The sequence below is a fragment of the Myxocyprinus asiaticus genome, chromosome 27 (genome assembly GCF_019703515.2).
Source record: "Myxocyprinus asiaticus isolate MX2 ecotype Aquarium Trade chromosome 27, UBuf_Myxa_2, whole genome shotgun sequence".
Lineage (NCBI taxonomy): Eukaryota > Metazoa > Chordata > Actinopteri > Cypriniformes > Catostomidae > Myxocyprinus > Myxocyprinus asiaticus.
This window is the reverse complement of record NC_059370.1, coordinates 34763550-34782011: the sequence shown is the minus strand read 5'-3', so window position 1 is coordinate 34782011 and position 18462 is coordinate 34763550. Positions and strand designations below refer to the sequence as shown.

General features: G+C 37.6%; 1 protein-coding gene across 4 annotated transcripts in view; it reads right to left on the bottom strand.

The window, feature by feature from the left end:
• fam13b (family with sequence similarity 13 member B) overlaps window positions 1-12841 on the bottom strand; it is a 54914-nt gene extending 42073 nt beyond the window's left edge. For 2 of the 4 annotated variants that reach the window (XM_051657568.1, XM_051657569.1), the window contains exons 1-3: window positions 12679-12841; window positions 2630-2791; window positions 1873-2053 (exon numbers count right to left, since the gene is read on the bottom strand). In XM_051657568.1, the coding sequence (XP_051513528.1) occupies window positions 1873-2023 (151 nt within the window). In that variant the 5' untranslated portion in view covers window positions 2024-2053; window positions 2630-2791; window positions 12679-12841. The remainder of the gene's footprint in view (window positions 1-1872; window positions 2054-2629; window positions 2792-12678) is intronic. The other 2 variants (XM_051657570.1, XM_051657571.1) reach the window with 2 other exon arrangements.
• Window positions 12842-18462: the final 5621 nt, after the last annotated feature.

The following is an 18462-nucleotide window of genomic DNA, read 5'->3' as shown; positions in this document are numbered from 1 at the left end:
GCATGGAGCAGCTGACTATGCAGAGGAGTTGCTTACTAAACTCTTAATCCCTTTTATCAGATCTGTTAGTATGATAACATCGGCTACACTCCCTCCGCCTGCCGTCTCAGAGCTATTGAAATGTTTTTTTGTTTTTTTAAATAACCCTGGCATACTTTTATTGAAAGCCACCTCAAGCTAAATATGAAGTTTACATTTTTCAACCAGAATTACAAAAAAAAAAAAAAAAAACAATTGACATTTCTTTTACGTCTGACTTCCTGTTAAATATCTTGATTACAATACTTACAAAAACTCTCGTCCTACTGCTGGTTTGAACAACATTTTTTCCAGAGCAAAATCAGAAGATTCCTAAAAGCATAATTCAGTTGGCAAATCAGCAGCACTAATTGGTCTGTCTCTGTTGCCATTCCTGGTGTTCTGTGTGTGTGTGTGTGTGTGTATACATAAGACCTCTCTACTGCAGGATGGGAAGCCGCCATGTCGCTCGCTGTTATGTCTAAATTGGCCTCAGTACAAAAACATCCTTCCATATTAAGCAGGGAAGACGACGTGCCAGTGAGCAGAACTCACAGAGGAAGAGCTGGTGTTTAGAGATGACAACACCAGCTAAACCCCTTTCAAGGACTTAACAGCTCTGCCAACATATTTTCAACATCCTGCCCTTCCTGGAGTTCAAACATTGGGCTGTAGTCACAGCATCTTTTTAAAGGGCAAGCAGGGAAATTAAAATATTTGAACTGTCTGCATGGTGTGCTGGTGAGAGTTCAGTAATTTACAAATACCAGTAACTGAAAAGAATAAAAAGTGCTTAGCATTTATGAATCTATATGTGGCAGTTAATTATTAGGTATGCGTCTTATAGTAAAAATACTCTGTCATTACAAAAGCCTCCGGATGAGTTATGTTCCTCTTTTCAGCTTTTAATTCACCAGCTTTTGTAATGTTACACAATAGAGGAAGTACATCATTGATCTGAGAGTACGGAAGGACTTGCTTCTCATACAATCAGATCAAACAACATTTTTGGTTTATTATCATTCCAACCTATTTCTTAAAATAGTTAAAATGCTATTTTTGATCACCTTTAATTGCACAACTTTGCCGCAAGTTTACTTTGAGAAATGTAATGTGAAATAAACTACTTAAATAACCATTGTAAAGATAAGCTTACTATTAATTTTAACCCCATCTTTATTAAAATGCTATTTTTGATCATTCATAATTGCACAACCTTACTGCAAGTTTATGGTTTATATAAAGAAGACTTTTATGGGGCTTTGAAGTAATTAAAATGTAACGTTTATGACATTCAATCTCAGTCCAAGAATGAAAAAGAACAATATCCTTCTCGATACTACAGTTTTCTGTGAGAATTTGCTTGGGCAATTATATGAAAAATGCAGTTTGATTCAGTAACTATAACACTAGAATACAGTAGTTAACTCCAGTTAAAACCCTTAAATTATTGTAATTTAAAAAATTTCAATAGCATACCTTTTTGACTCCACTTCTCTGGATACTATCGTCTTCATTTAACATCACGGCTGGACAAGTTTACATTCATTGACCCTAAATGCTTTGTTTGAAAAAATTATGGATATTTTCATGTCTGACTTCCTGTTGAATATTGAAACACGTTCCTCTTCCCACTGCTGTTTTGAACTGCCACTTTTTCGCCTAGGCAGGTTAGATCTTCCCAAAAGCATGATTCAGTTGGCTAATAAGCACAAGCTGGTTTGTCTGCTTTCGCATTCCTGGTGTTGTTTCAGTAGCTAACGCTACAATAGTTGACTATACTGTAGTTAAAATAAAGACATCAAAGACTGAAACATGCATCTTCAGGGTCCACCTCATGCAGAAGTTACTCACCATGCTCTTCAATGTACTCCACAATGCTCCTGACCAGCAGAGGGACCTCATGTCCTGGCTGTCCGCTGTGCTGCACCTCCTCCAGGGGGATCCCGAACACTCTGGCCGTGCTGAGGGAGTCGCTGAGGGAAGTAGAGAGGCCCTTCCTCATCGCCTCCACAGCCTAGCTGCTTCAGTCCGTCTGCACACAGAGACGCCGAGAACAAGGTCAAGTTGGCCGACCGACTCGACACCTCCCTGCACAGACACGCTATCATGGGTGGGGCGGGAGCTCAAACGACAAACTCCGGACAAAAAGAACAAAACAAGCTGAGCGGGACCTCTCCCATCTTGGAAGCTGTGGTTTTTCTTATTATGCGTGAGCATAGAGATGAGAGCTTACATAAGTGAAGCGACAGTCATGTGCAAAGACCAAGACAGCCGTCAGATGCGGCACACCGATTCTGATGATGGTAGCAGGTGTCTCACTCAACATATAAATTCCAATAAAGACAAACTTCCCATCACAAATAACACATTACAGTGACTATCAGCTGCAGTGCACAAGCTGTTAATGTTGTAAAGGAAAAATCAGCGACTAGATCTGATTAGCATGAAGCATGCCCAGAAATGCACATGATCGGCACTTGAACTGTCAAGATAGCTGATGCTTTGGTGACAACTTGCAGCTGGTCTCATGAATCTTATTTGAGTTTCAATTCTTACAGCATAGAGAATGTTTGTGTGATATTTTGTGATATTTCACTGCAGAACTCACCTTGTTATACTTCAAAAACCCAGAAGTTCACTTTATATCCTGCTCCACTCACTAGTAGTAAATGAAATGGTCATCTATGGTTGCTTCAGGTTATGGCAGAAGATGAGCCTGTAGTTCCTCATTGACAGACCGCAAATCCTATTCAGGACCTTAGTGGTTAAGCTGCAGGAAAAACAAAACAAAAAAACAGAGGCATCAGCAAATGCAATGCATTTCATAGCTATAATAACTCTTCTGATTAATATTAGCATGGGCAAAAATACAATCCACTTATCCAGTAATTGGTCATCTGCAGGCTGAATTAAGTATCTGATGAAGTTTAAATCTCAACATTTCAATCTGTTGATTAGGAACAAAAACTGCTCGCTGCGCTTCATACTGCATCACATGCACAGCATTTAATACAAACGTAAAAATTTTTAATCCAAATAAGGTTCCTAATAATCATGTTACTGAAAAGCCTGACAGTACATTTCTCAGAAAATAAATGTTAATAAAAATGTTCAAGAATTTATACAAGGAAATAAGAATACTTATGAATAAAAAATGAAAAAGTTTATATGACAAATCCAAGTAATAGCTTAAAATCCAACATTTATCAAGGTTAAACTACCTCTATCCCAACAGTTGAACCTTGGTGTAGCCTGTACTACTTCGGCTTTCAAAATAATGTTTTTTTCTAAATAAACTGTTATAGTTCATTACATCTACTCCATTACATGGACTATACCTTACACAAATGACTTTTTAAGAGCATTTTATGGTGTTTGAACCACTGCCAAATTACAGACCACTTTACCATTTTAGGCATGACAAGCCCAACATTAGGCATGTGGAACGGGAACAAAATATCCCCAAAACTGAGAGGAATGATGTGTGAATTGACCCCTATTAGCAGATGCCTTGGTTTGCAGACTATGGTATGATGACCTTTCACACAATATTCACCATTGTAAGTGAAGACACACAAAAAAAAAAACAACAAAAAAAAAAAGCTGTCTACCACAACACTGAGATGCCTTGTGTTTTTCTCCTGATTACCTAAGAGCACCATGACAATTCCATTACTGCCCAATTCTTCAGTGCTTCCACTGTTAGCAAAGAGCACAGTATGACCTCTACCTGTTCACGAACGCTCTGGAGGATAAAGTGTATATACTGGAATTTTCTGCAGCCAAATCTCTCAGCATCACTTTGGTGACATCCTGTTTGTAAAGCTTAGATGTCTCACTATGGTTACCATGCAATTAGTGTCAAGGGGTCAATTTGTAGATACAGTCAACAAGCTGAGTCAGAGAGAATGGTATGCCATAGATACACAAAGAGCTGCTTCAAACATTCCAGAAAATTCCAGGGGACAAGGACCTTTTATTAGTTACAGTATACAGGCCAAATCTTAAATGTGAATGATTAACTAATAACTCAAGATTTCTTTAGGGAGGTCTTTAAAAGTAATTTATTATTATATTTATTTATTCCCACTACTTAGTAGGTCCTCGTGGAGGTGCGGATACTCACCTCAATCTGGGTGGCGAAGGACAAGTCTCAGCTGCCTCCGCTTCCAAGACCGCCAATCCGCGCATTTTATCACGTGGCTCGCTGTGCATGACACCGCATGTGGAGGCTCATGCTACTCTTCGCGATCCATGCACAACATACCACGCGCCCCATTGAGAGCGAGAATCACTAATTATGACCACGAAGAGGTTACCCCATGTGAATCTACCCTCCCTAGCAACCGGGCCAATTTGGTTGCTTAAGAGACCTGGCTGGAGTCACTCAGCATGCCCTGGATGCGACTCCAGGGGTGGTAGTCAGCGTCAAAACTTGTTGAGCTACCCAGGCCCCCTTTAAAAAGATACACAATTAAGAGAAGGTCATAGTTAGACAAGATCCGAGTGTTCTCCCTGTAATTATGACAAAACACGCCATTTATTATTGTAGGTGGCATCTGAGTTTATTTACACACTCCGAATACAACTCAAACAAAAATATCGCTTTTCAGCGGCCGACATAAAAACTGCTGCTTTTCAGCCAGACAGTGAAGCTTCCATAATACACACACTGTACTCAGGTTCAGCTCTCTCTCTTTCAGAGGATTGGGCCATCTTTTATCTCCCCTGACTCTCACTGTGAACACAGAAATGGTAATTAGCCACAATTCATCTCAGGTGGATGTCATTACCGCTTTCTCTCTCCCCAGACAGGCGCTCGACCATGCCCTCACCTCCACAGAGCTCAAACTGCTAAAATGTGCAAAGTACAAACTCAAAGTACAAGTGTGCTATATATGTTATATATATATATATATATATATATATATATATATATATATATATATATATATATATATATATAAAATTAATACTTTTAGAAATTTAAGATTAAAGTTTGAAATTCTCCCTGCGATTTACACTGAATGTATTCCATCCAAAATATGGCTACCAGTGACATCTTTAATATCTGCATACACAGCTGCAACTGGTCCTCTTTCGTGCATTTATTTGCATATGAAATTGCAATATTTTCTTCCTTGTATAGGCTATATTTAACCATATAGCTGCCTTTACACAAAGATGCAAAGACGGTTGCATTATGTGTTTTTACATGCACAGCCGACAAAAAAAAAACCCAACAAAAACAAGATGCATGCATATCTGAAATCTCAGTATCGGCCGATACCGATCCGATACCAGTGTTGTTTTTTCATAATCAGTTTAGAATATCTATACCTCACTGAGTGATGCTAATTATATGTAAAGAAACACAAACTTTTAACTACACATTATTTCAATATAAATGTACAAACTATTAAGAAAATCGTTATTGTTAACTAGTCTACTGGATAATGCTGCAGCCAAATTAACAGTAATTCCAGTCTAAGTGTTCACTAGAAAAGAAGGCAGTTGTTTTTTTTTGTTTTTGTTTTTTGCAAAAAAAACATTAAACTTGTATCTGGACTTTAAAAGGATTCAATCTCTTTTTTTCTTCTTCTTTTTTTTAATTTAGTTGTAAGATATCATCAGTTCACTTTCATTCACAGTTATTTTTTGGAACCCATTAAACTTAAATATTGTTATAATTTGTAAACAAATAATAATAATACATTATTATTATTGACTTTTAGAATTTTAAATACAACAGTAATATATTTCAATCGTACACCTTTAACTTTAAAACCTTCTGGCTTTTATTTTGACATTCTGAACTCTCCAGGAAGTTCTTTACGTGTCTGTTTGTTAGCAAGTTCACAGTAGTTTAATTCACTTCTTATTCAAATTCTGGTAAAATGCACCTCCGGCACCATTCTAGATGCATGAGTGAACCGAACTATTGAGCATCTACATCCGAGATGTTGTTTGCGAGTAGCGCTCAAATGTTGCGCAACACTTGAAGGCTAAAAAAAGGCATGAGTGTTTCAACAGAGCAGCGCCATTCAATAACGCGCTGGCGCTGCACGTGCATATTATATATTTACTTATTAAACACAGCCTTTTGTGATTCACAGAGCTATCGCACGTCTTCAAGTGGCTTTGAATAAAATGCACGAGTCATATGAACTACTTTAATTGTGTTTTTATGGTTCTTTTATGTCATTTTTGGAACTTGACAGGAACGAACATGACTAACACACAGTATCGGATTTGGAGCGGGCTCGTCGGAGCGATACCCGATCCATCTAAAAACATCAGTATCAGAGCCAATACCGATCCAGGTATCGGATCGGTGCATCCCTACCCCCAATCAGGCTAATCAGCTGAGGAGAGGGATAAATGCAGTGGGACGCGGCAGTTCGGGAAAGAGAGAGAGCCACATGCAGCTGTAGTGTGTGCGTTTGTGTTTTGTCTTTATGTTTTAATTTCTCATTAAACATTATTTTGATGGTTTGTCCGGTTCCCGCCGCCTCCTTTCCCATTCTTAACCTTGTTACAATGGATTATTTAAGTTTCATTGGAGCCAAAGAAACAAATGCAGAAAAAAGTGAGAAAAGGTGTTGAACAGGTCTCATTGCATGGATGAGCCAGATTAGTTTGTAAGTCTGCATTTAGCCATCACAACAGACTTAACACCTCTGATCTGAAATAGATTGAATGCAAGGAAAAGAGAAATAATGGAAACTAAAACAAGAATCAAAACAGGGCAAACAACACAGAATGCAACTCAAATTATTAGGACGCAAACAAGAGAAACTGCAAATTTAACTAATCAGATGCTGACAATGTTCGGAAGGGACCTCGAGAAAGAGCAACAGAGGTAAGAGCGCAGATTAACTGCTTAAGAAAACAACTTCATAAAGCCTACATCTATCTATTAAACTAATATCATATACCATCTGCAAATATGCATATATCTTGTTTAAACAGGTGTAATAAACAAACCTCACAAAACTTGAAGATCCAGCATCCTGTGGAACGCTCATTTATTTACCGATAAAGCACGTATTGTATCAGCCTCTCCTCAGCAGTTCACTGTCACCTTTAACTTTTCTAATGATAAAAGGCAAATATCCGTAAAACTTCTATTACATACAGTTTGCAAATATGCAGATATCTCGTTAAACAGATGTAATTTATGAACCTCACGAAATCCACCATTTTTTTTCCCGTCGAGCGCTCATCTAATATCTTCCTCTGAAGCGCATATTCTATCAGCCAGAATCAAAACTTCAGGATCAGGATCAAAAGTCTGATTCACAAATCATGACGGTCACTCAGTGAAAATCCATGCAGGCGATCCAGGCCGTTTAAACTGTCAGAAGAATGCTGCTCGCGCTGGATCCGCACGAGCATGTGAGTGCAACTTCAAAGTAAATGTGCTTCACGTGTGCTGTAGGCAAATGTCTTATTCACTATGCACTGTAAGTACAATTGATTTGATTCGGTATTTTTTGAGAAAATGCAATTGCTAACATGGACATGCTATCCATGGTTGCTGGACTACTGTGTGTATTGTTATTTCCTTTTTCCTAATATATTAACAATTTCTTCATGTGCAAATAAATTACATAAATTTGATGACTAAACAGAAATCAGAAGAAACTGCTATCTACCATTTAAAAATACATGACAATTTTTTTTCAAAGTTTTATGTGAAATTGAGTAAATATAGTGTCTAAATTATTTTTTTTTTAGCAGTTTTTTATTTTATTTTATTTACTATATTAAATTGTGTGATATATCAGCATTGTATCGGCCAACCTGCTCTCTGGATATCGGCCATTAAAAAACCCATATCAGTCGACCATTACATGTCAAAGTCAAATGTCAAAACAAAAGTACATTTTAACATTGTCCAGAGAAAATTTGAGTGGCGTTTGCCCATGCGCATTGCTAGGATGTTATGGGTGGTTGCAAGGGTATTGCTATGAGGTTGCTATTAGGGATGTGCCAGGGTGGTTGACTAATCAACAAGTCGTCCAACAACCGACTAGTCAGTAAGTGGGTCGACTACTATCATTAATATTTTGGTGGTGGTTTTATTGGGAGATGCAATTAGCAAATTAATTGAGAGCCATGCAATTTTTTTAAAGAGCTTTTCTGTGTGAAGACAGCTTGCTGTGCTTAACAGTGAATAATAGTCAGCACGGTAAAACCTTCTGCAAGAAGGTTTTTCCTCTTTAATACTTTAGGTTTAGTCTTTTTATGTGCTGTTACAGCAACAATGCGCCGCATCAACAATACATTTCAAGAAGATCACTGTCGTCAAATCCTCTGCTTTGGGTAATATTCCCGTATTTGACCCCATTTACACCTGGTATTAGAATGTGTCTCAGGTGATCCGATCACATGTGGTCAGGTGAGACACATCGCTTAAATGCATCTACTGTGATCACTTGAGGAGAGGGACTCTGTTTCATGACGACATCAATCACTTTGTCAGTGTGAGAATGTCAGAAAAGAAAAATGCCGCACTATTTCTCCCTGTTGCATCTGAAATTTAATCTAAGCACAAAAGCAACATTTCGAGTAGAAATGTCCCTTATTTTAGTGGATTACCTGTATTAACCTGAGATGCAGATGTTCGTGCTTCTAATAAGTGACCATGTTGATATCAGACACAATGAAGAAGATCTGTGAAGTTCTCATGCTTGTTCATGTATCCGCTTTTCTTTTCAGAATCAGAATCAGCTTTATTGCCAAGTATGCTTACACATACAAGGAATTTGTCTTGGTGACAGGAGCTTCCAGTGTACAACAATACAAAAACAATACAAAAACAGCAGCAAGACATAGATAATAATAAAAAAATAAAACTAATTATACACATATGTACAGACATACACATACATACATACACATGGGTAGTGCAAATCTAATACAATCTGTTATGTACAGTGCAAATACAAATCTGTTATGTACAGTGCAAATGTATTTTTTTTTTTTTTTTCCCAGAGGAATGAAATGACAGAAGAGGTTGGATGTGTTGGATAAATGTAAAAAAGACTAAACTGTGTATTGCACATAGTTATTGCTCAATGGGGCAATTTAACTGTTCATGAGATGGATAGCCTGAGGGCAAAAAAACTGTTCCTGTGCCTGACAGTTCTGGTGCTCAGAGCTCTGAAGTGTCGGCCAGAAGGCAACAGTTCAAAAAGGTAGTGGGCAGGGTGAGTGGGGTCCAGAGTGATTTTTCCAGCCTTTTTCTTCACTCTGGAAGTGTATAGTTCTTGAAGGGGGGGCAACCAATAATCCTCTCAGCAGTCCGAACTGTCCTTTTTAGTCTTCTGATCTCCCGAATTTGGAATGTCCAATTCCCAATGTGCACTAATGTGCACTAAGTACTCACGGTGGCGTAGTGGCGGAGGACAAATCTCAGTTGCCTCTGCGCCTGAGACCGTCAATCCGTGCATCTTATCATGTGGCTTGTTGAGTGTGTTACCATGGAGATACAGCGCATGTGGAGGCTTCACGCCACCCACCGCGGCATCCACGCACAACTCACCACGCGCCCCACCGAGAGCCAACCACATTATAGCGTTCATGAGAAGGTTACCCCATGTGACTCTACCCTCCCTAGCAACCGGGCCAATTTGGCTGCTTAGGAGACCTGACTGGAGTCACTCAGCACGCCCTGGGATTTGAACTCGCGAACTCCAGGGGTGGTAGTCAGTGTCTTTACTCGCTGAGCTACCCAGGCCCCTGGCCTATTTATTTGTTAAATATCCTCTAGTTACCATGTTGAAGTGCTGTGCTTAGCATCCGTATATCCCTCTGAAATGCATCTGATATACATCATTTCAGTCTAGTTAAACATTATTATCCTTAACACCGACTAGGCTAGTCGTTCAAACAACCAAACCGTCCGACTATTTGATTATGAAAATTGGTAGTTTTGCACATCTCTAGTTGCTATGGTGTTCTTGGTGACTGCTTACTGGCCCAAGTCAAAAGAGCCCGCTCCACAAGATTTCCTTGCCCATTTTTATATCAACCAGGTGAGAAATCTTAAGCCGGTCACTCCTCAACAGGCAACATTATTTGAGAGATCACTCATGTCTGCTGCAAGTAGAGTGGAACAAGTTATGCATTCAAGTTAAGCACTTAGCATAATTCAGTCTTTTTCAACTAGCGTGTATAAAACCTCCAATCACAAAGCTTTGACGTGGGGTGATAAGGCGAGTTCAAGAGAGAAACAAGTTGAACTTGTTAGTAGATGTTTTGCCATATCAGCTATAAACTTGGGCTGAAAAATAGACCAAACAAAAGGTTGTGTAGATTTGTTTAACCTTCCCAAGGGAGTCCCATTTGAATAACCTAAATTTGCAAATATTAATTAATACTGACCAAAAAGACAAATGAGGTGGACGTACCACTGCACCATGATGCATCACTTCTGTCACGACAACCAGATGACTATTATGCAACATGTTCAGGAGCTCTAAAGTTGTAGGCTATTTAAACAGAAATTGGTCCCGCACATCAGGCTTTTTTACAATATGCAAATACTTAGAATGTTTCAGTTGGTGCATTGGTTTGGTTATTGTGGTTTCTACTATTCACACCACCACCATGGAATGAAACCGAGCTGTTTTCTGCTTAGATCTTATCTCATAGCTCTTCTTCGGCTACACTTCACACCCATCTTAAAATAAGAACCCATTTTCTTAACAAAGGCAACAGGAAGCAAACACAAACTTTCACTTTCACTATCTGAATGAAATTCAAACCAGTTTCACATGATATGACTGTCATCACTATAGCAATAATCACTAAGTTCAAGGTTCAAGACCTGATTTCCAGCATGGATAATTCTGTTGTTCAGTACAAACTGACATACTGCAGTACATATTACAATACTGAAGCACAGAGTTACAAATGAAAGCATTTAACCATAATCTAGCTTACAGAACACATGGCGCTCCAACTGTTTTCATGACATGCTATTGGATGAATCTGAAAAAAGGTCTGTCAGCCAAGCAGCAGTGAAATCTCCTCAAGGACAGGTGGGTTTAGCTGTAATCTCAACAAGACACATTCAGCATGTTTTAAAGGGCAGGTCACCTTATCGCTGTATCCACTGCAGGTATGGGGGGGGTAACAACCCCATGGTTACAGAAGGCTATAAGTTATTCAAGTGCCCACTTTACTGTTTTGGGACGCTGCTAGCAGCCTGGTTTAACTCTGGTGTGAACGTAAGGGTTTGTCAAGTTTTTCAGACAACCTGTCCATGGCTCGTCTTGTTTTTGCTTGGCCTCGATGCACTACAAAAACATATATCACAACAATCTAATAGGAGGGACATAGTCATTGACTTCATATTTCGGTATCACACACGTAGGCCTGGGAAATGTGGTAAAAATCTAACATTATCTCAAAAGAAATAAGATGTCTTTTAGAGATCAGGACACCAGAATTAGCTTTTTTTTTCTTCTTTCTTATCTTAGTGTGTGGTACAACAATACACTGCCAAAACCATAAACATGTTCACAATAATTTGGGCAAAACCAAATTAGGGACTGTTCAAGTTAGGACAGGACACATACTAATCTTGCAAGACCAAAACGCACCAACTGAATGGTCTTTTGTGTTTAAGTGTAGATACATGAAATAGCATATGCTTACACAAAGTATAGCATTACAGTCTATTATTCAATGAATGAATAGTTGCCACAAATCTAAACACAAACGAATATAAAAGTACTAGTTTTAATGTTATATCCATTCTAGATAGAAAATGAAATACATTTGCTTCACTTCTGTTTATACAATTCAAATAAAACAAGGTCAACGAATCATTTAAATCATTAAATTATTTAACAGGCACAATTCCCCCTCAGCTGCTGTTCCAGAAACAGCTACATACAGGAATCAAGTTTCACATCCCAATTAAACGAAACTGAAGCTATTTTAAGAAACCAACGAACAAGAGGACACACATTTATTTAAAAAAATGATTGGACAGCTCGAACCCCATTAAAACACCGACTTACTATTATTTGCAGTGAATATACTGACAGGTTAGGGTGCATGTTGAACCTTCAACTGTACAGGATTTAACCCAACATAAAGCTTACAGCATCTTAAAGCGAAAATACACACATACACACATACACATATACACACACACACACACACACACACACACACACACACACACACACACAAATCCCATTGCAAATGAAATGAACCTATTAATAGATGATGCATCTGTTTTTGTGCTTAATACAAGACCCAAGTACACACACACATTAAATATTTAATACCTTCATAAACCACCTCATTAATAAGAAATACGTGTATTTCTACGCTATCGTGTTAGCTTGATAGCTTAGCACTGTCAACATCTATTCCTGCTGCCGTACACATCAGTCGACGCACAAAACAGCTTTGAATCCAGAATGAAAACAATTTATTCTCATTAAATACAAGCAGAAAGGAATTAAATGTGTAAAGCATCCACTAAAAATATTATACGACCGCAAAAGCGATGCACAATTAATAACATATTGTTTTAAATATAGGTTGAGTCTCTCTTATGTGATCCCTCAGCTGGCTAACCAGACAACTAGCATCCGCTAAAGTCACTCAATCGAAACAATCCGCACTTACCAGGTCAAATCAGACGATAACCGACACCAAACCGACTGATTTCACAAGCCGTTGGTCCAAAGCGAGGCGATATTAACGATGACAGCAACGGAGACTAGCTACAGTACAGTGTTGAACTGTCTGTAGATTTAGAGGAATGGAGACAGAGTGATAGTTACACACCCACAGCGGTGCCAAAAACACACTGACCACGCCCCTAAATTCAAATTCAAATTCAAATTCAAATTGGCTTTATTGGCATGACTGTATACCATGTTGCCAAAGCACTGATTAATAAACATATTACAAACATAAAAAAAAACATGTATATACAATAATAAATAATAATAATAATAAAATAAAATACACAAATGACAAAGTAAAATACAGAGAGCAATGAGAAAGGGAAGAAAAAAGGAAATTAAAATAGTAGTTTCAATAGAGCTGTAAGCTGTAAGTGCAGCTCATCCTCCACGACTCCTTCAGTGCAGTGTGAACACAGTCTGACCTCTCTGAATCTCCAGTTCTGTCTGTGTTGGCCCGTCTCTACAGACAGACTGTGCTCACTCAGACAAGACAGTAGCTTTCTTTGTTGATAGTCTTTAATATTGATCAGATATGGTGACAATTTATAATCAGTCTTGATTCTGTGGAAGCAGCTTAATTTATGTACCTGTGTGACTTCGTGCTGCCATGAATGTATTCATGCTGGGTTATTCTTTCTGTCTGTTTCAGTTTTGCCATTCTTAACTAGATGGATGAATTTAGTTGATATTTTTCTACTAAACAGTGCAAAGGGTCACTCTCTGGGTGTCCTGTCCTGTGTGTAAAGGCACAGTGATGGTAGTTATCTGGAGGTGTGTCTGACAAATGGAACCAGAACTTAGCTGGTCTCTTCTGGATTTCATTGAGGAGAGGGAACCGGCCCAGTTCTGCTCTACAACCCAGACTTGAAGCGTTTCTGTGAATTCCCAGGATGTTTTTGCAGAATTCTAGCTGGAAAATTTAAACAGGGCTTTTATCCCAGGATTCATAATTACATTTATATTTGGGGCCCCAGATTTCACAGCCATATAGAAGTATAGGTTTGATGATGCTGTCGAAGACTTTCAGCCACAGTTTCAGTGGCGGGTTTAGGCATGGGCAACATGGGCAGTTGCCAAGGGTGGCATCTTGTGGGGGAGCGGCACGAGGCACCCACACAGACCCCCAACCTCAAAAACTTTTGGGGGCGTCTTGAAGCAGGTTTCACCCAGGGCGCCATACAAGCTATAACCGCTACTGCACAGTTTAATGGGAGGGTTGAATTTAAATAATGATTTTCTTATACTGTAATATGTCTATGGGCTTCGTCAGTCAGATCTTTTATTGCCAAATCAAATTGTCCTGAAGCAGAGATTGTAAGACCCAAATAATTATAGCAGTTGGCGTGATGAAGGATTGTTCTCTTTCTCTCTTTCTCAGTTAAATTAAAATCAGCTTTATTGGCATGACAGTTGGAGTATAGTATTGCCAAAGCATTATAAGTTTATGTAAATACAAACTGTTTTAAAAAAGATAATAATACAACAATTAGTAGTAATAAAAAAAGACAATTTAAACATTTAAATACTAGGAATGATTAAATAGAATAAAAATATATATAGTATATGCAAAATAGGAGAATATATACAATATGAATGAAATGTATACAGTGAATTAGTCATGTCTAACAGTGTGAATGGCAGACACATATTTAGCAGCTAGTGCGGCTGTGCTGTCGTCCTCTCCAAGTATATAGGGGATTTTCTCTGTATCACAGAGTATAAGGGATGATGGATTCAGTGTTTCAAATTTGGGGAAAAACATTCCTCTCACAGTGTGGTACTTGGGACAGATGAGAAGAAAGTATTTCTCATCCTCTATTTGCTTTAGGTCACAGTGTCTGCATATTCTCTGCTCTCTTGGTGTCCATGCTTTCTTATGTCTTCCTCTCTCTATTTCTAGATCATGATCACTTAAACTGTATTTTGAGAGGAGTTTTCTCTCTTTAAATTGTTTAATTGATAAGTAGTTTGCCAATTTTGTGGTTCTGTTTAGGGCTGAATAACACTGGAGTTTGTTTTGGAGGTCAAATTGAGTTTTTAATGTTTTATCATGAGTATCTTTTAGATTTTTCTCAGTGTCTTTAATAATGATTTTTGGAGTCAATCACGGGTTGATTTTCATTAACTATTTTAAGAGCCAGTGCATTTAGAGGATGATTTTTTTTGATGTAATGCAGCACAGTTGTGTTTATTAAGTGCCATTTTAATATCTTAATAGGATTAAAAAATAAACTGATTTACAATTTAAATAATACAATTCTCAGTGTTTTAAAGGGGAAAACTTTGTGTCAAAACAGTCAACTAATTTATGTTAGACTAGAGCGCCACCCAGTGTTTGCTCACACACTTGCAAATAAACTGAAACTTGCATTTATTTTTGCTATTCTATTCTGCCTCTTTGTTGAATTTCTATTTTTTATTTGATCTAATTTTCTTCTTCTTCTTATTCAAAGTACATTTCTCCCCTTTTCCCATCTGCATGTACCCTGTTGTTTACCGCTAGGCCTATGGCTATTTTTAGGCCAAAAAAAGGTGTTCAGATTAAACTTAATCTTGACTATAAATTGCATGTTTTTCAGAAGTACGGTTGAGTAGTATATAAGTATTAGTCTATATCCTGTATGCCATGTGACAGATCTTCAGAGCATGTTGAATTTATTCTTCACCCTGTCTTCCTGCCCCTGAAATGCTGTCGATTGAGCTTAACTTGTACTGAACATGAAATATTCCTTTAATGTTACTTACATGGTAGTGTGGTTGACCATGTCTTGAAAATTTCTTCCCGTTGGTGTTCTGGGCCTGGATCTCATTTCCCAAAAGCATTGTAACTTAAGTAGTACTTGAAAATGCTCGTAGATTTACAAGTGCTCTGGAGTAATCGTACAGCGCTAAGAGTATCGTAAGCACACAGACTTATGCAGACACCTGCAGGACAAAATTACACTTTATACAATTTAAATACCTATAGCTATACTTTATGCTAAAACTTTAATATCAGGATACCTTTGTTTTATTAATTTTAATAATATTTATAAATAATAATAATTTAATAATAATAATAAAGTCTAATAATAATAATAATAATAATAATAATAATAATGAAATGCATAAAATAGATAGTCTATAGAAATAGATGAATAGCTTAATTGGTAACAGCAACGTGGTGGCATGATTGTTGCAGACAACTGTTAAAATTAAAATCAGAGAGAGAAGAGTCAATAACTGCATGAAAATTGTCAGTATATATTGGCTAATCATCCTTGTCTCCTCTTCATATCTGACACCCAAAGGCCCTCTGGCCAGCACTACAAGTTGTGTAGCACCACACATGCATCATTGCTGTCACCATTATCAATTTTGGGAGTTGGTGAATGGCCCTAAAGCACATCTTCTAAACATCTCCTTATTTGCACTGCATGATAACACAGTGAACCTCGTAATATTCAATGAATGCTTGTAATTAGCAGGATCATACATTTACATTTATGCATTTGGCAGACACTTTTTGTCCAAAGGGACAAAACCCCTGGAGCAACCTGGAGTTAAGTGCCTTGCACAATGGTGGTGGTGGTGGTGGCTGTGGGGATCGACCAGCAACTTTCTGATTACCAGTTATGTGCTTTAGCCCACTATGCCACCACCACTCCATTGCATTGGATTTACCAATCCTGGAAGCTTTCGAGAGAAATGTGTGAAAACAAAATATTACACATGCACTCCTGGTTATGGAAGCAGACTGTGTAAAATAAATGTACTCAAAATTCTGCACAAAATTATTGTATAACAATATGTTAATATGTAGTAAATTAGGTCGAATATTTAAGATTTTTTTTTTAAACAGATATTAGCGAGGAAAATTAATTAAGTTACAATGACGAGCAGCACTATACATTCACATTTCAGCACTGTCGCACGGACAGCGACTCTCTTAAGAAGCACATAAAGTGCGTCCTCGCACTTAAGTGTTTCGTTACGGGAGCTGTCCAGTCCAGTATGTCCAGGTGTTTGTCTTCTCAAAATAAAAATAAGGTGGAAATACTAACAAACATGGACGTTGTTTGTAACCTTGTCGAGGCGCTGAAATGTATTACCTAACTATTACAGAATTTAATGAAAGAAATCATTATGTTTATTATGTTTATTACTTATTTAGTAAGACAGTTTCAGATGCATTGATGCTCAAACATAGAGATTAATGAAAGTGACGCAAAAAAAATGCATGTAACGTGAATGTACGCTATGTGAATCATAAGGGGCTCACAGGTAGCCTAAAGTTTTGTTACTTTGGCTGGAAACTGAACAAATGCACATAGAATATAATTAAAATGACGGGCATCAGTACTGAACTACTCATAGACTAAATATTAATAGATCATCTGGTTAGTTGAAGGTACTGTGTACTTAGCCTTACTGCCATTGTGCACCATGCAATTTGTTACTGCCTTGTAAAAAGACTATAGGCGAGCCGAACTGAACCAGCCACTGGAGGAAGAAAGAAGAGGAGGATGAAGAGAGAGAGAGAGAGAGAGGGAATCTCTCATTGCACACTCTCACTCTAATATGTTAACCATATATGTATATATATATGTATATATATATATATATATATATATTTTTTTTTTTGATTTTCTCCCCTTTTTCTCCACAATTTGGAATGCCCAATTCCCAATGCACACCAGGTCAGATAATTCTGAAAGAAACTTACATACCACATTCCATGACAGAAGGATCTAAAGTTCTATTTTCATTTTTCAAATGAGTCTTTGTGTGTGCTTACATACTGTATATACATACAAAGACTTAATTCATGCCTTTCTATTTTTTCATATTATTTTATTATTCACACATATATCTTTTTTATATAATAATTTTTTTTAACTCATTTTTCATATTGTTTTTTGTCAAATTGTTAATTTTATGTTGTGTGCTATATTGTCTCTTCAGTTGTTTCAATTTCAAGGTCTTCAATATCATGGGACGATGTTGTGAAGAAGTAATTGTCCATTGACTTTGTATGATACAGTAACAATTGTTGAATTTGTGCTGGTCAGTCAAAGTCAGACTGATTATTCAATAAACTCTCATTTTTACCATCACTTCATCTCCTGCCTTCTTCTGTATTCCCCCTGCTGACTCTTGGGCTGGCAGGAGAGTAAGTTAACATAACAAGCTGTTGATGTTGACTGGTTTTGGGTAACAGACAGAACACTGATATATGGACATCTGACAGAGAGAGAGGTCTTGTGTACACTAGATCTAACATGCATTTTCACTGCCTCTCGTGTTTTCATATTCTAAGCATATCATTGAATACTGTACATGGCATCACATCTCTATAGGCTATATACATAGGCAGTGGGTGAATGAATTGCAGGGTAAGGGTACATAAAATAAAGTAAATAAATAACATTGAAAATACAAATACATTTTTCCCATCTGAATCCATATCTTAATTGCAAAATTTTCAAATTGCAGGTACTGCCTACTGTACAATGTTCACACTCCATACAAAACACTCCAAATTAATAAATTGATTATTGTTATTTGCACAGACACCAATTTTCATACTGATAATTATACATCTCAAATTGATGCCTAGCAATCCATCATTCTTTATATATTCAGTCTCTTTATTAGGGCTGGGTATCGCCAGGCACCTCACGATACAATACGTATGACCATACATGTCACGATTCCATATTTCATGATACATCACAAT